This window comes from Alligator mississippiensis, chromosome 12, assembly GCF_030867095.1.
Source record: "Alligator mississippiensis isolate rAllMis1 chromosome 12, rAllMis1, whole genome shotgun sequence".
NCBI classification, from domain to species: Eukaryota; Metazoa; Chordata; order Crocodylia; family Alligatoridae; genus Alligator; species Alligator mississippiensis.
In genome coordinates, this window is record NC_081835.1 from 50,876,819 (window position 1) to 50,899,609 (window position 22,791).

A 22,791-nucleotide genomic window follows, 5' to 3' on the forward strand; every position below is an offset into this window, starting at 1 on the left:
GAATTGTTCTAGAACAGGGGCGGGCAATTATTTCAGGCAGAGGGCCACTTGCTGAGTTTTGGCAAGCCATTGAAGGCCACATGACAGGCAGGCAGGGACAGATAAATGTTAAATTTCTACATTTTTTAGGGGCCCTGCAGACTGGATAGAATGGCCTGGCGGGCCACATGTGGCCCACAGGCCACATTTTGCCCACCCCTGTTCTAGCACCACACAAGATCAATGCAGCTTCTCCCTCCTGCAGAGAATAAACTGTCCTGCCCCTAGCACCCTCAATGCAGCAGAGCTGCTCTGGCAGGTTTTCTTGACTGCTATTTGTGTTCACCCATCACCATGGTAGATAGATGTGACATAAGAGTTAGAGACAATAGTGGGATTTATCAGGGAAGACTTGGTATTTTGTACACAGGTGCCCTGCCATGTGGAGCAATTAGTTCTGTTGTGTGCAGAGAGCTTCTATCATTCCTAAGGCTTGTAAGCCTGAAGGGCTTGTGCTTCACAAGTGTCTCCTTGTGCTTCGTTACCTGTATCTACCTATTCTGCTGTCTTAGGCCTGGACTAGGAGCTCCCTAGAGCAGAGATCATCTCTTTGTTCTGTGCAATGGGGCCCGGATCCATGGCTTTAGCTCCTTGATGTGAATGCAAAAGATGGTGTATCTGCTCCTAGCACAGGACTTTACGAGAGCTCATTGTAGCTACGTCCAGGGAACTGGGAGCCTGGGGTAGCTAATTACTTCACTGAAGCTTGAAATGCCTGATACCTGCTTGAAACACCGCCACTGCCAGTATGCAGAGACCTCATGGTATGCTGCTGCATGGAGTCTTGTTCCTAGCAGCCAAAAGAACACAGCTCCTCTTCTGCAAAACTCTTATCCCCTTTTCTTGCATCTAGGAACTGCTATTTTGTGTTAGCAGAAGCAGCAGCCTGGTCCAGAGAACCACACTGTGGTCTCAGAGGCCTTCCCCTTGGTTAATATAAACCATTCAGGCTAGTCATGGATTATGTCCTATGTTGTTATTGGTTGAGAATTCACATTTCTAGTGTTGTATGAGATATAGCCTCAGATGTGGTGCCTCTGCTAACACACTAAGTTCCTGGTAAAAAGATGGAGAAAAGGATTCACACACAGGGCAGTGTGGAGGGAGGAAGGGCTCTCTGCCAAGGCCCCACCAACAAACTGTCCCTAGATATTTTCCAGACAGGAAAGAGCTGCTGCTTGTATCCTGCTTCCTGGTCCAGCAGGCTTTGCTGGAAACCCTTTTGTTCACATGCTCTTGGGATCTTCAGATCCTACGACAGAAGTGCAGGGCCCAGGACCTTTCGTTCCAGAACAAATGCTTTGGTTCAGAATGGCCTAGAGTTCTCTCTTGCAACTTGTCCATACTAGGGAAATTTTACTAAACAGTTCCAGCTGCTCAGGGGAGGAACTGTTGGAAGCCATAGTATAGGCAATGGCCCTTAATTTCTACCTCTGGTTGGATAGACCAGGCAGTGAGTAGCCTTAGCAAGAATGGATGGGTTGTCTTGCAAGAGCCTTAGCTATAGTATGGCTCCCGGCAGTTCAGCTGGTAGGACTTCGGGGCCCAGTCCCTCACTCTGTAAACACCAATGGTAGCCAAGATTTTCAAAAGAAACCAGTGATATTTTCTTTTAACCTTACTTTTGAGTGCCAAACTGGAGGGAACTGATTCTCACAGTAGCTACCTTGGAAAACCAAGCTTGTTTTCTTGGGGACACCCAAGTCCACTTTAGAAAGCCTGGACTTTTACAGCATCCCATGTGCAGGGGCTTTGGGACACACACTGATGTTCTACTGAAATAGGTTCCCACTTGTGAGCATGATAACAAACCAAAATCTGCTGTCCTTACCCTAGCAAACCCCACAGAGGTAACAGCTGGGTTTTGGCTTGTATAAAGACTACAGAATGTGGCCTGCTAGAAACAGCTGTAGTTATATAGGACAGGTCTCCAGCAAAAATGCAGGACTTTTTTTTGCAACTATATAGACTGTGCCTCTAACAACCCATCAAGTGACCACTGTGATTCACTTGGCAGACCAAAACACACTTTGACAGTCAAACTGTTTTAGTCCTGTTATACAGTTTGCACTGCATGCCCATCACCATTCCAGTGCTTTCACTCGTTCTCTTTAGAGGACTTGCTTCTTAAAAGTCTATGTCAGTCCCCTCCCCACCATATGAGGTCTGCTATTTCTTTCCTGTTGTCTTCTGTCTTCCTGTAGTACCAGCATATTTAACTGCAAGCCTGCAGGAGCCCTGGGTTTGGTGTGAGGCCTGGCTTTATGGAAATGCCCCTTTAAAAATCTTTGCTAAGCTGGAACGTGCAGCTTTTAGCAGCAACTTCTCAAAGATGGTCCAATCAGCCAGCCAGAGGGAGCTGAACCCACTGATCCAGCCACACAATGACCCCATGACAATGAGGAAAACACCTTCTGTAACCCAAGAGAATTGCTGCATTGAAATGGACAAGGGGCTTGTGAGGAACCCCACTGACCTGCTCCACATCCCCAAGGAAAAACATTGCTCTCCACAATAGGCAACCTCTCTACAAAGAGCCAGTTCAAAGTCAACGTCTCCCCTTCCCCCTGGTACTGTATATGAAAGGGGAGCTGGAATGTGTTTGAGCTCTTCCAGGCAGGATGGGTTGGTGTGCTTCCTGGGGGGATGGAGTGAAAGAGCAGGTTGGGGAAGGAGGAGGAGGCCAGGCTAAAGAACAATAAATCAAAGAGAAGGGGGGAAGGGGGTTATTGTGGAGCTGAAGGATCTCCTAAACATGTCCCAGGCCCAGCTGGAGCCCGGGAGGAGCAGAGGTGAATCACTGGCAATTGGAATCCTGCAGTGTGACTTCCTCCTGGACCAGGCCTCAGAGCTTCCTGCTTCAGGGACAGGCTGGGGACGTGGCCCAAACCACTCTGATTGTTCCATCTCCAGAGGCTTCAGCCATGCTACACAAGTATTAAACTACCTCCCTTTCTGAGGATGTCACACCAAGATCCAAAGCATGGGGCTGGAGTTTTACGGGTATCAGGGTTTTATTTCATACCCATTTCCACTTCATAGGTTTTCTAGGAAGCCAATGTAGCCTGAGGCCAGAGTCTGCATCCATAGGTGCCCCAGGTATTGACCATTAAATGGAAAGGAATTGCTGCAACGTAGATCAGGAGGATTAAAAACAGCACTCCTTCCCACTCTGCTCCCAGTCAAATCACAAGACTCCATGAAATTCTTAGAGTTAGTTATTTTCTCCCACTCTACTTACTTTACGCAGGAGTCTTAGGGAAAAATAGCATGGGGTCATGTAATTAGTTACCATTGTCATGCACAAAGTGGCCAATTCAAGTGATACAGTATTTAACTCAGGCATTTTATAATCTAAAGAATGACTGACCAGGCAACCTCAATATACTTTCAAGATTGTTTCTTGGTGGACAAAGTATCCTTTATATTGCAGCAATGGCAATCCAAGCAGGTCTTGTGCTATGTATAAATACTTAGGAAATGACAGTCTATGCCCCACTCCACTCACAGTCCAAACATTTTGGGCTAAAACTTGGCCTTGCTGGAGCCTGCTGGAATCCTGCTGGGACTGGAGTTTCTCCCTGTTTATGGGGTGTAGGTTGTAACCGTGTTGGTCTAAAGACATAGCAGATACCAGATTTACCCCAAAAACCTTGTCTCCCTCTGTTTCTGTTATTTTACTTTTTAAGTGCAATGACAGAATTAGTGCCTGGGTTGCCCCCCACCAATGTCTTGTGGTATGAAACCCATTGACCTGAACTGGAGCTCAGGGTACTTAAGCCCTTTGGAAACTCAGGCTTTTTTCAGGAACTACAAACTGTAGTTTCTGTAGTCACAGCCCACCAGCTATAATCCAAAGCCATTGTTTCATAAATCAGTGACAAACTACCCTCCATTCAGGCAGCCCTGTCCCAAAGACAAAGGAAATGGGGCCTCTTCAGACCTATCTGTTTGGCCTATCTCAGAGTGAGAGACTCCAAAGCCAGTTGACCAGCAGTTATCAATGAAGCAGGTTAATCAATAGGTAAAATCACTGGTAGCCTGGGACCCCTCTCTACTCCACAGTGCCTCCAGGAGATTCTTGCCCACATGCTGCTGGGGTCACCCTGCGTCTGCCACCTGATGAGCCCTTGCTGCAGGGACTGGCTGTTGGAGAGGGCTGTTCTCAGTTGCATGTTAATTATTTAATGGGCTGAAAGGATAGTCCCACGGGTTGTAATCAATATGATGAAGAAGAGATGGGGGCAGGGAGGGCTTTGTGTTTAAAATAAGCCAAGGTGCAACAGCATCACTGTAAAACTGGGCAATAGGGAAGAAAAGTCCTTTGAGATAGAGAAAACAGTGCTGCTGGCTTCTCCTTGATTAGATCATCCTGAGTGATAAGAGGGTCACGATCAGCTGAGTTCAGAGGCCAGCCACCAGCCAAGCAAAACACCTCCACCCCAGGTGACCATAGCCCTCAAGGCTGCACTCACCTCCTGAGAAAAAAAACTCTTGAAACAGAGTAGGCTGCCCAAGAGGAGCTGGGATTCTGCAACTAAAGCCCCTTGGGCCATCGGGCAGGGTGGGGGAGAAGAGGGCAACACTCGAACCATCAGGAGTGGCGCCAGCTCTGTGATGTGCTACCCCTCTCCTTATCTAACCCTGGTTTCTGTAGGAGGCTGCCATCGGCCAAGCCCGTCTCAGCCATTTTGGCTCTTGGCCTCCAGCTATCCAGGAGCAGGCCCCGTCCAACCTCCACCCCAAAGAGTGACTTACCCTGATGAATTGGGGCAGTCTAGGTTGGATATTAGGAAAAAAAAAAACTCTCACTAGGAGGGTGGTGAAGCCCTGGAACAAGTTGCCTAGAGAGGGGGTGGCATCCCCATCCTTGGCCTGTCCTTACAACACCCTCCTGGGATGAGCCTGCTTTGAGCACGGGTTGGACTTCTTGAGGTTCCTTCCAACCCTCACTTTCTATGATCCTGAGCCCATCAAGCCCGATGTCCTGACGGGGGCCGGCCCCAGACACCCCCGAAGGTGCCAGAGGCCTTGTAAGGGAGCGGCCCCAGGCAGGGGCTCTTCTTGGCCCAGGGGAGAGAGGCCTCAGCCCCCTTTTCCACTGTGGCTAATGGACCCTCCTTCACGCTGTCCCGGGGGTGCCCGCGGGGGGCCGGGAGGGAGCCCAGGTGTGGGCGAGGGGCCGGGCCGCCCCGGGCCACGGGAATCAAGTTCATTTACAAGCCATTGGCGCCCATTGTCTCGGCGGGGCCAATCGCGGGCGGCCCATTACCATAGCGGCCCAAGCCGCGGGCCCGCCGCACGTCGGGGCTCAGAGGGGTCCGCGCCGCCCCTCGGAGCCAGGGCAGCAGCGGCGCGGGGCGGCCGGGCCGGGCCCGGCTCATGGCGCGCTGAGCGGAGCGGAGTGGAGCGGACGAGCTCCCCGCCACCATGTTCAGCCCCGACGGCTTCGGGCTGGCGCCGGACGGGGGCGGCTACGGCGCGCTGCCGCCCCAGCAGGGCTTCTTCGCCTTCCCGGCCGTGAAGGTGGAGTACGGGGCTGAGCTGGCGCCGGCCGAGCCCAAGCCCTGGTACCCGGAGCCGCAGCTGGGGCTGGCCGGACCGCCGCCGCCGCCGCCGGGCCCGCAGCTGCTGGAGGGGCGGCGGGCGGCCAAGGAGGAGCCGGCGCCCGAGGCGGAGCGCCCGGCCGGCTCCCCCGACGCCAAGGGCACCCCGCCGCCCTGCTGCGCGCCGCCCTGGGCCGCCCCGTTCTGGCCGGCGCCCGCCTGCGGCAGCCCCGTGCCCAGCCAGCCCTTCCCCGGCCTCGGCGTCTTCCCCGGGCCCCGCGCCCTCTACCCCGGCGCCCTGCACCAGGGCGCCGCCGCCCTCTCGGGCCTGGGCAGCTCCAGCGCCAGCTCCAGCTCCAGCGGCGCCGCCAGCGAGGGCGGCCACTCCAGCGACAGCGGCGACGAGGTAAGCGCCCGGCCCCGACGTGCGCTCCGCTGCGGGGAGCCCCGGGCACCGCCTGCCCCGGCCCCTGCGCTCTCCCGGCAGCGCTGGCTGGTCCCGGCCAAGACCGCCTGTGCGCCGGGGAGCCCGACCCTCTGCTGGCCTGTGCCGCATGAACATCTGGCTGCACCTGCGTGGCCTTGTGAGGCTGCTCTTTCCTCCAGACCTTGAGCTGGAAGTTTGTCTGCAGACTTTGCCTTGTCTTTATGTCTCCCTCCAAAAGGACCCCTGATTAGTGGGGTTAGGGCAGCGTGAGGCAGCCGGGTATGGAGCTGGGAGTAGGGGGTTTAAAGATCAAATGAGAAGCTCCAGTCCAGGGAGAGCACAGCTGGGCCCCATGCCACGAGCGCTCTGTGTGGCAAGCAGTCTGGTTACAAGGCTGCTTTGTACGGTAGGTGGGATGGTTCTACTAGCCTAAACCCTCCAGGTCTCTCTCTCTCTCTCTCTCCCACATCAATTCCCAATTTTCTCTTCTCCAGGCTTTTCTTTGTTTTCCTTTTGCTTCTCCATGAGCCTCTAGTTTTCAGCCTCTCTGTTGGTCTGCAGAACTTGAAGTCAGAAGAGGCTGTGAGGCGATCTGGTCTGACCACCTGCACAACGCAAGGCAGAACCTTTCCTGGGGAGTTACAGAAGGAAGAGGCTGCAGTGGCAGGGCTGAGGAGATCGGGGTTACCAGAAGTTGGGTTCAAACCTGCAGAGACTCATGCTGCTTGTTGGGACTTGGGTTCAGTGCCAGAGCTGCTCAGTGGTCTTGGCTCTGTGGCGGTGGCCTTCCCTCATTCTGCAACAGGCGTGCAACCCCCCCCCACTTTCTTCCTTCCAGTCTTCTTACCAAGCTCTCTTAGGCAGAGTTTCAGTTCAGCCCCCTAAGGGCTTTATGACCTTGTGTCTTACAATAGCCATAGATGGAAGAAGCTGATTACGGACACTGAATCAAGAGCCTCAATAGCAGAGGATGTCAGGTTTTGCAACCGCATGCTTTCACCAGGGCACAGTGTTACCCTATTGCGCTGTATTTCAAAGCCATTTTTCCTTCCCACATCACCTCCCCTCTTGCCTAGGTTTGGCAGTGGTGTTAAAGTCCCACCTAAGGTACAGGATGAAATGGCAAAGCAGCCAAGTGTCTGTGGCTTTGCTCTTAAATGCAGCTTGCTGCTCTGGATGTCCTTCAAGGAGGGGCCTTACCAGTTTCGAAAGGCTTGTACTGTGGCTACACTGCCAGGCTGACGGTGGGTTTCTGGATCCCATCCTGAGCCATAACAGTACTGTTCAAACTCTCTTCTGATGCTTTGAATAGGACTTACTTCCATATTTGTCTCTGGCTATCATCTAAACCTGGATGATCTTCAAGATAAGAACACGGCTTTTGCTTGGGTTCCCTCTGCTGGCTGCTGCATACCAGAGCTGCTGTTTCCATATAATTTTCCAAGGAATGTTTCAGATTCTCTGGATGGCAGGCCATTTTTTGCCTCTTCTGTGCAAAAAAGCTATCAAGGCTCATAACACCTGCTTTTACATTCCCCCGCCCCCTCCAACTATTGTTGTTGTTTTAAGTGAAATTTTTAAAAATCCAGCTACTTTGGCTGTAGAAGTTGGATCCTGTCAGGCAATCATAACTTTAACCTGTTCAGTTTCTTGATTCACAGGTAAATTAACCTCAAACTATTTTAGCTTGGTGCAAATTGGCTTAAGCTTAAGCTCACCTAGGGTTTGCATCACTAACTTTGGGGAGGAGGTGTAAATTTGGTGCAACTCAGTATGGAGAAGCCTGGAGGTCTCTTGGTGGATCATTCAGGAAAGTTGGGGACAATCTACATCTCTGACAAGTAAGGCACCCCCTCCTCAAGCAACAGAAGGAAGAACTTTTTTTCTGGATCTCTGGGATGGATGGAGCATCTGAGAAGGCCCAACTCTGTATGCAACTAGCCCTTGCATTACTGGACCCTTATTTAAAGCGAGAGGGGTGGTGATTACGTGTGCCAGAATAGCTGACTGGTCAGAATATTTGGGAACTGAGGCAAGATTCATAAACTGTGCCACAGCAGATCTGGGAAGGGCTGCTCTGAAAATGGTGTGTAAATGAGAACCCGAGTATGGATGGTCTGTTGTGGCTCTCCCTTTCTTGCAACCTTTATAGTTCTAAGTGTTTCTCAACCTTTTTTAGACTCAAGGCATGGCTCTAACTTGGGAATTGAGTGGCACCCAAGTCCAAAAATTAGCTTTATGTATTATAGTGCTTATCTCTTTACAGAGGGATCCAGGCAGTGGCCATGGGGGATCTGCTAGGCAGGGACAAACCTGAGCCTGCATCTTATCCGCTTATTTCCTCGCTTCCCTTACCACCTTGGCATGCCCTTGAAAGGATCTGGTGGCACTCTGGTTGAGAATCACTATCCCAAAGACGTTATCCCCTGCCTTTGACCTTTATCTCTGTCAAGCAGATGTGAAAAGCCGTCACATTGCTTGGCTAAGTTTTGTACCCATTGTACCAGTGTATGTGATGCTGTAGGTTATAGAACATTAAGCCTATGATGTTTTCATCTTTGCTGTTTAGAGCAGGCTGCTGTAGCCTGAACATTTTAGAAATTGGCCCTTTGGGCAGCAGAGCCAGCTGAAAGTCAGATATGGACCTTCTAGTAGCAAATATTTTGCTGCCTGGGACACTGCACCTGCTGACTTGGGTTGCACCTTGTTTCTTTTCCCCATGGGAGCTCCCAATGGACCAGGTGAACTGTGCTTGGTCGTAGGAAGCACCTGGAACTGAAGCAGTTAAAGCCTCTAGTGACCTCCTCTACCCCAGAGACAGGGTTTAGCAGTAGCAGATCCACACTGGCTGCGTGGTACGCTTCAAATGAGGATGGGGGTCCCTTAGGCTATAAGGTAGTCTCATATGGAGTAGTCTGGGGTTGGGTGGCTGCTGTCAATGCATTGTTTATGGTTAGTCCAGAGGTAAAGGTTAGTTTTGGGGTATGTTGTTGGGCAGAGTTAGCTAATGTATCACTGTCACATTTTTGCACCCCAGCTTCTCACTAGAATCTTGGTGGCGCTGTTATCGAGTTAACTCATTTAACTGGGAGCATCGTCTAGAGCAGTGTTTCTCAACCCATGGGTCGTGACCCAAAAGTGGTCATGAACAAACTTAAAAACTGGATTCTCCTTTAAAGGAGAAAATCATGGGAAACAGTGGCTTTTTCCTTGCAGGCTGTCAAGAGTTACAGCCTGAGGGGGGCTGCTTGGGGAGCCCCCCATGCCTTATACACACCCTTCTGCCCCATACGCTTACTCCCTGCCCCACGTACTGGGGGGGGGTAGTATTTTGGGAGCGAGGGGCACTGGGTTGGGACTGTTCATCAATTTTTTACAAATGGGTCCTGGTGCAAAAATGGTTGAGAAGGTCTAGAGTTCAGAATCTGGTTTAATTTGGGCTGGTTAGTTTTCCCACAGTTCCCTGGGTCCTGCAGCTCTGGTAAGGCTGCAGTAACTTGAGCTGGGCTTGGCAGTGTAGCTGCTCACACTCAGGGTTGGCTAAGCCACATGCTGATCACCCATGCTATCTGCACATGTTTGTAGGTAAAGTGCAAATCAATGCATGCTTAGGGCTGGCCTTTTCTGGGAAGGGAACATTTGACAACTATGTACTTCCTAACTGTCATGGGAAGTGTATGTGGTGGGGAGATGCTGATGAGCCAACTCCTCAGCCAGTATCAATGGGTGTATCTTACTGGGAGCTCATCTATGGCTACTATGGAGCTGCCTCCAATCTCTTCTTTACTTGTCCCCTCCAACCTGGAGCAGGGCAGGATCCAAAGTAGTGGTGGAAGGGGAGGGCCTTAGGGAAAGGTATTGTGCAGTGGGGAGGAGGAGGTAGTTAACATGCTGGCTGGTGAGTGGAGACTTGACACACACCATGTCTCAGTCCAACCTTTCTATGTGAGCTTGGCCCTAGATAGTATGGCTTATGCAAACTTGTTGCTTTGTTTTTTGAAAGCATGTGCTAGCTGCAATTTTAGCTTAGATCACTGAGTTTGTTAAATGTTGGAAATTCAGGGATTGAATTCAAAGAGTAGTCCTGGGCTTGGTATAGAAATTGAGGTGAGGTTCTGCACCTAGTCTGCCAAAGGTAGTGTTAAACTAGTGGTTCTCAACCTTCTCTGTACCAGGACCCATTTGTAAACATTGGCCAGTCCCAACCCAGAAAATAGTTTTAAGTTGAAAACGGTCCTCTGGCCCTGCCAGTGCCCCTCACTCCCAGCTGCAGTGTGTGGGGTGGGGGGTAGGTGTGCGTGGGGCAGGGGCCCCCCAGGCAGCCCCTCACAGACTGGAACTTTGCTAGCCTGCAAGGGAAAGCCCACAGTTCCCCAAGTTCGCTCCTTTAAAGAAGTATCCATTTTTAAAGCAACAGTTTTGTATGTTCTTGCAACCCCCTCAACCCCCTTTTGAGTCCTGCCCCAGGGGTTGAGGATTATTATGGTTCCATTCTGGCTTTGGACCCCCTTGAGCCAGGAAGTTATCAAGGTGGGTGTGACTAAATGCCTCTAGGGCTTGGGGAGTCTGTTGAAATTATGCTAACTGATGGCAGGAAAAACAAACTGTTGTTGATGGAGGCTCCCAATACTGCAAAGACTTTAAAGTGGGTTCAGAAAGAAGATGGTGGTGAAGATAAAGTAGTACTTTACTAGGAAAAAAAAATAGAATCTGCAATTGTTATTGCTTTCCTCTACCCAGCCTTGAGCAAGTGGTTCCACTTCTCCTGTAAAATGGAGACTGCTCATCCCTGCCTAGTATAGGGTAAGTGAGGATTAAATTGCCCATTAATTGTGGGCAGCTCTGGTATATGGGTGAGGAGGGCCTCAGTCCTGTGGTGGATAGGGCAGGTGGATGGGAAGATCTGTCATCGCTGGGGAGAAGGCCATTTGAGTGGGAGATCTTGAGGAATCAAACTCTCTTCAGCCTGTCTTGGTGACTCCATCCCTGGGCAGGCTATATAGCAGGGGCGGGCCAGATGCAGCCCACCAGGTCGTTCTATTTGGCCTGTGGGGCCCCTAAAAATTTAGGAAATTAATACTTATCTGCCCCTGGTTGCCTGTCTTGCGGCCCTCATTGGCTTGCCGAAACTCAGTAAGTGGCCCTCCACCTGAAATAATTGCCCACCCCTGCTGTATAGAATAGGTAGTTCTGTGTCTAATCCATTATCTTAGAGGGCACTTGCCCAGGGTGGAATGAGAAGCTGACCCTAGGGAGTGGGGATGTATGTGGTGGTGTTATGGGGAAGGAGGATATGCCTCAAAGACACAGAATTTGAGTCTGTCTGCTTTTAAAAAGTTACTGTATTTATCAAACTTCCTTTATATGGTTCAGCTGTCATCTTGGGCCTGACCTGCATCACTGGCCCCTTTCTTCCTACACCTCTTTTTTTTTTTTTCCCCTCCAGTCTTGCTGTTCAAGTTCACTCTCCCTGCAGAAGTTGGCTTCAACATCATACCAGGCTATGTGAGGAAGACAGACAGGGCTATGTGAAAGAGGTGGGGGTTGCACACTCCTTGCAAACTGTACCAGGCAGTGGGATGTGTAGGCCAGCGTTTCTCAACCTGTGGGCTGCAAAAATATATGAAAGGGTTGTGAACAAACTTTAAAAATGGATTCTCTTTTAAAGGAGAAAAATGAAGGAAACTGGTTTGTCCTTGCCTGCAACTGGCTGCTTGGGGCCCTTATGCCCCACACACCCACCCCCTGCCCCACACATTGCGGATCTGGGGCAGTGGGTTGGGAGTGAAGGGAACTGGGTCTGGACTGGTCATCAATGTTTACAAATGGGTTCTGGTACAAAAAAGGTTGAGAACCACTGGTTATGGGGACTTCTGAGGTAGAAGTTCTGCTGTGAAGCAGAATGAGATGGAGCAACATGGAACAGTGTCCTGCAGCTAAATTGAGTTTCCCAGGAAGTGTCCAGCTAAAGGGATTCCTTCTGGGGTTCTGCACCATGGCTGAATGGCGGGGTGAAGGCTTGCTGAGATAAACCACCTAGGACCACGGCCCTTCAGATGCCTGTCACAGCTGCTGTGCTGGAACCCAGGGGTGGCTGCAGAAATGAAACTCATCTCACCAGGGCTTGCTGCATGCATTTGTCTGCTGTCTGAGCAAAGCCACCTCTCTCTTTCCCACCCCCTTGCATCACACTCAGGGTTGTGGGTATTTCCCTGAACACTCACAGAAATGTTTTCTGCTGCTTTATCTAGGACACTCCCACGTCAGAGGAGCTGGAGCAGTTTGCCAAGGACCTCAAACACAAGCGCATCACATTGGGGTTCACACAGGCTGATGTAGGGCTGGCTTTGGGGACTCTCTACGGTGAGCGTCAGCCCTTTTCTCCTCTTGCCCCGGGCCCCTCTGGTGTTTCTAGGGTTGTCTGGGTGGAAAGATAATGCATCTAGGGTAGGGGAAGGCAGGAGTAGTCGCATTCCTCTCAAAAAGGGGCAGCTTCCTCCCGAGTATGACAATCAGAGCAGCTGGAAGGTCAGAGCCCTGTAAATACCCTGAGGACTCAGCCTGATGCTTTAGCCAGTACTTCTGAAGCAGCTGAGGGTAATTTTTTAAATTGTTGTTAAATGTTTTTTGAGAGGTGAACTAGTACCTGATCCACCTGGTGTGACTTGATTTCCTCCCCAGTAGACGGTGGAAGATGATAAAATTGTGGGGTGGCCAGAACCAGCCAGGAGGGGTAGGGAGGGACCTCAGCTGCCGAAAGATCTCTCAGTTAAGGAAAGGAGCAGGAGAGACCCCCTCCCCCCCAACTTTCTTCCATACCAGGGTACAAGGTAAGGGAGCAGATGACCATGGCCTGTCCCAGAGGTGGGGAGCCCAGCTGCACAGGCTCAGACGGGGATTTCCCAGATTCAGCAGCAGCCCCAGCATCACGGATGCTCCATAGCTAGGTCATAATGTGTGTGTGTGTGTGTGGGTGAGGGGGGAGTTCTTTTTCCCTTGACAGTCCTCCACCTTTACCTGTGGCAGGTTAGGGTATTGTCTTGTGGGTGTGTCAGGGTTGACTGTAGTTCTATTTCTAGATTGGACAGTGGATTTGTACAGGGTGGATAGAGGTGATCCTGCCTCTGGGGGGCTGGACTAGATGAGCTCTAGAGCACAGATTCTCAAACTAGTCCGTGAACCACCACTGGTCCATGAGCTCCATTCAGGTGGTCTGCAGAAAGGTGACCTAAGGCTAAAGCTGACAAACATTACACCCGACTTCCCAAAACTTTGCTCAAAAAAACAGGCACATCCATGGCATTAGAAGGGTTAAGACTACTGATATTAAACTTTTTTTTTTTTGTTCTACAAATTAAAGCACACAACTCATATTTTAAGTGGTCTGCCAAGGCCCTCGGCAATTTTCAAGTGGTCTGCAAAAAACAAAGTTTGAGAACCACTGCTCTAGAGGGTCTTTCCAGAACCAACTTTATGATTCTAAGCTTGGTATGAGGGATGGGCCTGGCAACCTGTTCCTCCCCTGCAGTATGAGTTACCTCCCTCTTCCATGCTCCCCCAGGGAAGATGTTCAGCCAGACAACCATCTGCCGTTTTGAAGCTCTCCAGCTGAGCTTCAAGAACATGTGCAAGCTGAAGCCGCTGCTGCAGCGCTGGCTCAATGAGGCTGAAAACAATGACAATATGCAAGAGGTAAGTGGGGGTGAGAAGGGGCAGGATATGTTGGATTAGGGCTGCTGTCTTGTCCCAGTGGTCAAGACCTACTGCAACAGAGCTGGGGGCGAAGAGTGTTCCAGTAGTGTGGCCTTTCCATTCCACTTAAATTCATAGATTGCAACTCGGGTGACCCCAGCAAGGTGACTGTCTAATCTCTTCTTGAAGATTTCCATGGTAGGTGATTGCCCTACTTCTGGAGGGAGCTTATTCCACAGTCTGGACACCCTGATTGTGAAGGAGTTTTTCCTGATGATGAGCCTGAATTGATCTTCCAGGGGTTTGTGACCATTACTCCTGGTTTTCCTCTTGGGTGCCCTGATGAACAGCTGCCAGTTGAGTGGCCCCTGGTACCTGTACTGTGGGGAGTGCACACCTGACCTCCTCCCCTTCCCCCTTGTCTTCCACTCTGTCCTGAAATCCCAGGATAAATGTCTTGCCTCTGCAACAGCCCCTTTTGTGTCAGGTCCAATTGCTTGAAGCTGCAGCAAAATCTGTTAAGGTGGAACATCAGGAAAAACTTCTTCATTGTTGGTACAGTGAGGCAAATGAACGGACTGTCTAGAAAAGTTGTTGAATCTGTCTTGCTGGAGAAGTTCAGAAAGAGGTTGGATAAGCCTTGGTCAGGGGTGTGATTTAGGAAGAGCTACACTTATGTTCTGCTATGGGTACTGCTCATGCTTCTGGGCTTTGCTGCTTGCCATGTGGGGTTGGGAAGGATTTTCCCCTTCCTGCCTGCCCTGCCTCCCCTGTTTCTTGGTTACAGTCTTGCCTCCCTGCACAGGGTCAGACTGATCACCAGGGATCCTGGTTTTCCATGATAAAAAAAAAATAAAAAAAAAAATCACAAATTCTCTGATTTTTAAAAAAAATCCAAAAATCTGTGGTTAAAATTAAATCCCCTGTCCCAAGCTCCGCCGGAGGGGACCCCAGCTGCCAGGGCTATGGGGCCAGAGACCCAGGTCCACAGCTTCCTGCCCCCAAAGGAAGGCAGCCAGCAGCTGCTGGAGCAGGAGCCAGCTTCCCCCCTCCACGCCGCTGCCTGCCTGCTGTGGGCTCGAGTAGGGCTGGCTCCTGGCTGCAGCATGCACTCCCGAGGGGCAGATGGGACCCGCACATGAGATCTGTGGGGGTGGGGGCAGAGTGTGTGCATACTGTGGGATCATGCTCCCCACCCTGCTGCCCTCCAGATTGCAGCATGTGCAACCCGGTGCAGCAGCACACAGGGGGACATGCACAAAAGCTGCATGCTGCTTCGAACTCCGCGCTGCCTTGGCCATGCTTCCCCTGCAGGCAGGGGCAGCTGCGAGGTGTATAACCCTGTGCTGCCCCCATGCACACAGGAAGCATGGCCAAGGCAGCTTTCCTGCATGGCTCTGCCATGCCAGTTGCACACACTGTGATCTGGAGGGCCTGGGGGAGGGCAGCAGGGTGTCCAGCTACCTGGAACTTGCCCCCCCCCCCCCAGGCCAGAGAGTGCCCAAGCTGGCTGAGGGAATGGGTAGGCTGCAAACCCCCTGTCTCCTGGTTGGAGTGCCCAGCCAGCTAGAAACCTCCCTGCTCTGTCAGCCCCCAACCAGCTTGGGCACTCTGGCTGGGAGTGGGGGAGGTTCGTAGTCCCTTGGGTACTCTGGCTGGGTGTGGTGGGGCAGCCTCCCCACCCCCTCAGCCCCCAGCCAGCTTGGTCGCTGCCCAGCTGGGCACTCCGGCCGAGAAGGGAAGCTGCCTGGGAGTGGCAAGGGTTTGCAGCCGTCTGGACACTCCAGGCAGGAGCAGGAAGGCTGCAAACCCCTCCAAACCAGAGTGCCTGGCCAGCTGCAAACCTCCCTGCAACCCCCAAGCCCTACTTATCTCCAAGAAGAGTGAGTCTGAAGCAGCCTCCGGTAAAGTCAATGCTCACACCCTTCCCTTCCCTTCCCTTCCCTTCTGGGCAGGGTTGGGGGGGGTTTCTTTGCCTCTTTTGCAAACAGCTTTTGCAGGCTGCAACTCAACTAGTCTGCAGAGCTCTTTGCAAAAGTGGGGAATCTGGGTTTCTCTGCTAAAAGAGAGAATCTGTGTTTTCTCTGATTTTAAAAATGGGAAATCCATGGTTTTCTCTATTTTTCTGTGGGAAATGAAAAACCCAGATTCCTGCTGATCACTATGCTAGGGGTCAAGAAGGAATTTTACCCCATGGTCAGTTTGGTACATCCTGGGGGATTTGCCTTCCTCTGTAGTCAGGGGAGGCAGGGGCATGGTCCGGTTCCTGGGGTGTCTCAAGGTCATTTTAACAGATTTTTTGCTAAGAGGCTACACAATGGATTTGTATAGGGTGGTTTCAATTGGGGTGATCCTGCCTTGGGGAGGGCCTAGATGACCTCTGGAGGGCCTTTCCAACATACTTTTCTGATTTCTAGGTCAGAGGGCTGGAGTGGAGTGAAGGGGCTCTGAAACCCCTGGTTTCAGCTGGGGAGGAATCCCTTCCCATACAGGCAGACCTGGGTCCAGCTGTGAAGCTGCCTTCTGAATCCATTGTACCCCCCAGGGCAGGGGGTCATGCTAAGGTGCATGACTGCAGAGATTTTGGAGTATGCTATGGCCCATACAGCTGCCTTGAAGGTTTCCAACCTAGCAGCTGATTTCAGAGACTCCAGACCCTGTCAACCCAGCTGGGACTGATGACCCAATTCCTTTGGTGCCTCAGCTGATGCCATCTGGCCCTGCTGATGGTTGGTCCTTGACCAGCAATTCCCTGTAGATCTTCCTTTAGCATTGCAGCCACTAGCACTACCTCAACCTTGCTACCTCAGAGCAGGTCTCTGGTAGGGATCTCCCTAATGCCTTCTGCAACAAGGACTGATGCAATATCTTCTTTAATTGCCTGCTGCTTAGCCCACATCTTCTCATGCTGGCTTCCTCGTCTGATATGCTTAAAACATATCTGTTTAAATTCTCCATTTGCCACCTGCCTCCCCCCACCTCTCATAGGTGGGCTGATGTGACACATTTTATAATCCATCTGTAATTTTTGAACTGGTCTTTCCCCAGCCTCAGGGTGTCTTGTGCTGGGCTGTTTGTGGTGGGGGGTGGAAGGGGTGGAGAGATAGTGTCTCCTGGAGGGAGCAGAACAAGTGAAATCTTCCAGTGTCTCCTGCAACAGCTGAAAGCTCTTTCCATTGGAAACTTGCCCCCTGCAAGCCAACCAGTAAGTGCCAGTGTTGCCCTAGGTGGTCAGAGAGGGGCCTTTGTGGCAGTGTGCTTGACAGACTTGACCAAATGGTAGGGTGAATCTTTTGGCAAGCTGTTGCTTTGTCATACAAGACTGGTCACCAATCTACCTCCACTTAGCTGAGCACTGCTTGGCATTAGCCTGGGCTTGGGAAGAGCATTGCTCTATGGGTCCCTCTAACGAAGTGCCAAGGTTCCTGTGGGTTCTTCTCTCTTGCCCTCTCCATTGCTTTTCCAGCTGTGCAATGCAGAGCAAGTGCTGGCCCAGGCCCGGAAGAGGAAACGCAGGACCAGCATCGAGACCAACGTCAAGGGGACCCTAGAGAGCTTCTTCCGCAAGTGTGTCAAGCCAAGCCCCCAAGAGATCTCACAGATTGCAGAGGATCTTAACCTGGATAAAGATGTAGGTTTGGTCCTGGGGCAAAAGGTGGTTCAGAAGAAGTCTTGGTGGAATTCAGTACATAGCCATAAGAACATGGCAGGAGCTCAGTGTCAGCCCAGATGCTAGTCCCAGATGCAGAGGGAGTGTGCTGGGGGCTTGCTTGTTAGTCTCCTGGTAGGTGGAATTTAGGCCCAGGACTGTCCCAGTAACTGGAGGCACCTGCTGATAGCCATTTGGAAATGGTCCTAGTGCAGCCCATGCAGAGATCCAGTGTAAAGACCCTAGTGCAGAGGGCTCTCTGGCACTTAGTCTGAGTTCTCCAGCTTGTGCTGTTGAGCCAGGATGGTGGATGCTTCAGGGCAGGACTTCAGGGTGGAAGTGAAGGAAAGTAGGCAACTTCCCGATGGAGAATGGGTCTAAGCTCCTTCTTTTTTGTGCATCTTGCTGGCTCCAGGGAGGAATGTATGCAACTCATGGGGCTGATCCATCTCCATTTCTATTTCCCCATGCCCCTTCCTCCTATCCCTCCAGGTGGTTCGGGTCTGGTTCTGCAACCGGCGCCAGAAGGGCAAGCGGCTGCTGCTGCCCTTTGGCAATGAGAATGAGGCAGGGATGTACGACATGAACCAAGCCATGCCTGCCCCGGTGACGAGCCAAGGCTATGCTGTGGCGCCCCTGGCCTCTCCTCCACCCATCTACATGCCGACTTTCCACAAAGGCGAGATCTTCTCTCAAGCTCTGCAACCTGGGGTCTCCATGGGGAACAATGGCAACTGAACAGAGGGGGTTGGGGGGGCTGGGTGAAGGGTGCCCTAGGAGCTGAATGGGGGTGTCCCCTGGACAGTGCAGCTCCACTGGGTGCCTCAGTCCCACTCCGAGGGATGGCTGCTGAGGCCTCTTCCCCAGATACTGATCTTGGAGCAGGAAAGTTGTGGGGATGGGGCTTTTGCTATATTTTGCTATGTCTCTTGTTTTGTTGGGGGTGGGGGAGGCACAGGGAAGTGAGAACAAGTCGTGTAGATAGCATGTTTGTTACACGGGGCACAATCTACAGACTGCCCCTGTGTGCAGATCCTTGTGGGAGAGGTGCAAGGTGGCCTAAGGCAGCTGCCCCCCTTGTCCCCACTTGCATCTCTGTCCCTGTCAGGGCCCAGACAGAGTGGACACTTGCTCTCTGGATTCCCTCCCAGCCCTTCCCAGTTCCTCTGGTCCACCACTCCCCCTACTTGGGGTCTGTGTTCCTTGCCCCACTAGGGGAGGTGACTTCTCCCCATTCATTAATCTACCTATGCTGCCCCTCTTCTGGGGCTAGGCTCAGTCACTCTTTTGCAAATGGCATTTTATGTATTTCTAGTTTTTAAACCGGGAACCCTGTGTAGCAATTTCTAGTGTGAATGTGATCTTCTCTCCCTCTGTCCCCCTGGCCAGGGCTGCATGAGTTCACAGAGAGGAGAGTCACCCTAATGGACTCGCAGCCCCATATGAGCCTTAGGCCTGGTATTTGTCAAGGAGCTTAAAGGAGTTAAATGCCCACTGAATGTCAGAGGAAGCTGGGTTCTTGTGCCTCCTTAGCAGATCCCAGCCTCTGGTACCAGGTCTGCATCTGTTGGAAACTTTTTTTTTTTTTTAATTTTTAAAAAAATTTCCCCCCTCCCTTGCACCCATTACTGTCATCTTCTTACAGGTTGGCCTGGTTTGCTAAATTTATTTGGTGGTCCACTTAGGCCTCATCTTGATGGCCACAATGAGAAGTGAGGCTGGAGGAGCTGTCTAGGCAGTACAAACAGTGATTGCCCTGCAGGGCTGTTCTGTTCAGGGGGCTCCTGCTCCAAGTCCTGTGTTGAGTGAGTCTTTGACCATGTAGCTACCAGCAATTGCCCAGCTCTGGGGCTCATCCATGTAGATGTCACAAAGGATGTTGTTCAGCATTCATAGGGCATAGTTTATTCAGGAGTGACCTACTTTATCAAAGTTCATCCCCCACAGCCTCAAATCATCTGGAGAGGGGCTAGCATTAACCTTTTGCTGTTCCCAAATCTCTATATGGGTTATGCTCCTATTTCTGGGCTAAGTAGCATTTAATACTTTGTGATGTGTCTGCTTATTAATAACATCTTCCTAGCAAGTCTCTCTTATGACCTCAAAATTTTTGGTTAAAAAGCAAGGTGAACTTTTTCGGGCTTCTGTGGTTTGTGGTTGGAAAAGTTGATGGGAACCACAAGGCCTCTGCTACAAACTTTCACAATCCAGTGGAAGGTTTCATTTTTGAAATGCATGCCCCCCTTTCCTCCCAAGCAGCTGCCAGAGTGGGAAGAAGGAACAGAAATAAGGGCTACTAAGCTTCCATGGACATACAAATAGGAACCTCCTGGTGGAATTGCAGTTGCAGCCTGAAGGGTCCTCTTGCACAGAAGACCCTTGCAGTCTTCAATAACCATTGAAATTGCCAGCCTGGCAGCAGTGCTAGGAAATCAACTCGTATATACCAATAGATGGTGCTTTATATAAATGTGTGAACAGATTTGATGGGGGCATGGAAGGGGGGAAAAACTTGAGAAAACTGACCCTCAAATTTCTTTTATGGTCTGTTGTTTACAAAATTTTACATTTAAAAGAAAAAAAAAAAAGGTTACTACACAACAGCTTTTTGAGAGCTTTGCTTTGTTGACTTTTTTATGTTGAAAAGGCTCCTGCATCCAGATGCCTCTACCATTATGAGGCTTTTCTGTTGCTGCTGCTGTTTTATTATGTGTATGTGGTATCTGATGGGATGTGTCTCAGCCTGGAGTTGTGATGATGGGAGAGACTCCACTTTTATTCCTTTGTGTAGTCGTTGTGGTTTTTTGGAGAAATGACTGAAAAATCTTAAGACTCAAAAGCCAGAAGGCAAATAGAAATTCAAATCTTATTTAAAATGTCATGATACTAGTCTGTGAATTTTGAATGCTTTTTTTCACTCAAGGGTCTGTGCTGGTAATGAGGGAAAATCATGGTACTACCTAATGCTCTGAGCTGGACTTCTTTACTGTGGTTAAATTCATGACACTTAACGTTGCTTGCCATCAGTGGTCTTAGCGTCAACACGCCCTTGAAATGATTAGAGCAGTTCACAGCTCTGTTTGGCAGGCTGCAGACAGCAGCTCTGCAATGATTCATCATGTGTGGAAGGTTCTGTCTCTGGTGCCCACCCCATGGGCACTTCTTGGCACCATCTCTCAGTGAGAGTTGAAACAGCCCCATGAACTGATGCAGGGGAGAGACTTGCCCTGGAAGCTCATTACCACTGTTTCTTGCTGGGGATGGGAGGTTTGCTTAGGCATGAGGATAGCTCTTAAAGAGAGCATTTGGTGTCAGCTACACTGACTGAAGAGGACATTTTACAGTTCCAGCAACTTGAAAATTCCTTCTGCCCTTCCAAGCAAATTCCATTGAATGACACTGAGTTCCTGCTAGTTGTTTGCTAAGGCTAACAATCCCTGCCATGCACACAGAAATGTAAAAATATGCGGGCCTGCTACACTTTCATTTAAAAAAAACAAAAAAAACTTAAAGCTTCCTCTAAGGCAGAGTCTATGGAATGTAATAGGGGTTCTCTATCGGTGTACAATTTCCATAGAAAGGCTCTGAATTCCAGTACAACTGAGAAGAGAATTTCTCAAAACTTTTGGAACTGCCCTGTAGAATTGCATTGCTAGGATAGAGGCTGCTATGATTGTGTGGTTTTTTTAGGATGGTTTGAGAGTGCCCCAGAAATTTCTCCCTGGATTTTCTTTCCTTTCCTGAAAAAATGTTCATTGAAAATAAAGATCCCAGCTGCATTCCCAGAACCCTTTATCTTATGCTTTCCTCTTGTGGCTTCCTTCCAAGCACCACCTACAAAATAGCCTTACCTTCTTGAGAAGCCCCTGCCTATAAACTATTCCAAAGACGCCTACATGGTGTTTGGCCTTGGCAGGGTTTGAGTACAGCCTTGTGTTTTGTTGCTCCCTAGTCTAATTCTCCCACAGTGGCTGGATCCAAACATGCAGGCGTGTGTGGTTTGTGGGGCCACAAAAGTTTGCAGTGCCACAAACTGCCCAAGTTGCACGTTAATCGGTGCCCAGCGCTGCTGATTTGCAGCACCAGGGCAAAATTTGCCACCAGGATTTCCCAATAGCAAAAAAACCAGCACAACGCTCACCAAAGTGGCAAGTGCAGAGATGGGAGCAGGTAGCCCAGGACTGCCTGCTGTGGAGCCCTAATGCTGGGGCTCAGTAAGCCTTGAGATGGGGGAGCGCAGGCAGCCTTGGGTGTGCCTCAGCACGGGGGCCTGTCTCCATGTGCCTCAGCACCGGGGGAGCAGCTTGCTCCATGGCTGAGTGGGGCGCAGTGTGCCTCAGTGTGGGGGTCTCTGCAGTGAAGTCCCCTGTGCTGAGTTGTGCAGAGGCAGGAGAGCAGCCAACCTAAGGCTGCCTGCTCCCCCTATCTTGAGGCGCACTGCCCCAGCCAGGAGGGGAGCGGCTACCTGGGGCACGGGAGATCCTCAGCCAGTGGAGACCGGGGAGCAGGTAGCCCTGGGCTGCATGCTTCCTCATCCCCATGTGCTACTTTAGCTGCCCAGGGCGTAGGGTACCTCCGTGCAGGGGATGGCTATTGGCTAGCCCATGTAAGGCACCCCCTGTGCCCCAGACGGCCTGCCCTGCAGCCCATGGAGCAGCAAGACTGTGTGCTGCTACAAAGCACTTAATGTTTTGAAGTGAAGCCAAATGTTGAGGGTCCTGGCAGACCTTGTGAGTCTCTGATTTTGTGAGTTCCCAGTGTTTCTCCTCAAGTTTGGTTTCTGGGCGGAAGGGAGTATCTGTTGTGTGCCATCTGAAAGCGTGAAGGCTTTTAACCAAAGTGAAACCACATACATACTAAGCACTTTGTTTTCATTGTAAGACCTTTATATCTTCAAGGAAACCTCTGATTTCTAGTCCCTTCCTATGAGAGAGCTCCTTTCAGCCTTACTTCTTGTTCAAACCATGTGACTGCTGAAAGGTATCAGTAAAACGTTGACTTTGGAGGTGCAAGAGAACAGCCCCATTTATGAGGGGGTCTGGTCCTAAACTCCTTCTCCACATACATAGGCAGGAGTTTTCTGTGAAAGCAGATCCAGGAACACCAAGGGAACCAAGTTAGAGCAGTGCTATTCAGCTGGTGTAAAATGATCTGGATCCAGCCCTATGCACAGCAGCCACATGCAGTTGTTTCTGAAAGCTAGACTCACTCCTATGGGCGTGTTTAGCTCTTCAAGGGGCAGGCTGTGACCCACCCTGCCTGTTGAGCACTTCTCATGCAAATAGGCCTATTGAAGACAGCAGGGACTACAGAAGTGCTGCTCCAGTAAAAAAGGGAGCAACACCCCAGGTATTATAGCAAATTGTGCATAATAGCTCCTTGAGGTTTCTCTTGTTTATAATAGCTCCTCATGTAGAGGCACAAGTGGCTCTGGGCAG

The 22,791-nt window shown here is 50.9% G+C and overlaps 1 protein-coding gene across 2 annotated transcripts; it reads left to right on the forward strand.

Annotated features, from left to right (window-relative positions):
* Positions 1 to 5,293: 5,293 nt before the first annotated feature.
* Positions 5,294 to 21,148, forward strand: LOC102569083 (POU domain, class 5, transcription factor 3). Of its 2 annotated transcripts, XM_059715512.1 has the most exons (6): positions 5,294 to 5,991; positions 12,264 to 12,375; positions 13,574 to 13,704; positions 16,122 to 16,268; positions 17,171 to 17,335; positions 17,846 to 21,148. In XM_059715512.1, exons 1-6 carry the CDS (start codon positions 5,470 to 5,472, stop codon positions 18,089 to 18,091), a joined length of 1,323 nt encoding a protein of 440 aa, XP_059571495.1. In that variant the 5' UTR covers positions 5,294 to 5,469; the 3' UTR covers positions 18,092 to 21,148. The 2 variants fall into 2 exon arrangements, with proteins under 2 accessions (XP_059571495.1, XP_059571496.1); XM_059715513.1 differs by lacking the exon at positions 16,122 to 16,268 and having other exon boundaries at positions 5,299 to 5,991; positions 17,846 to 20,085.
* Positions 21,149 to 22,791: the final 1,643 nt, after the last annotated feature.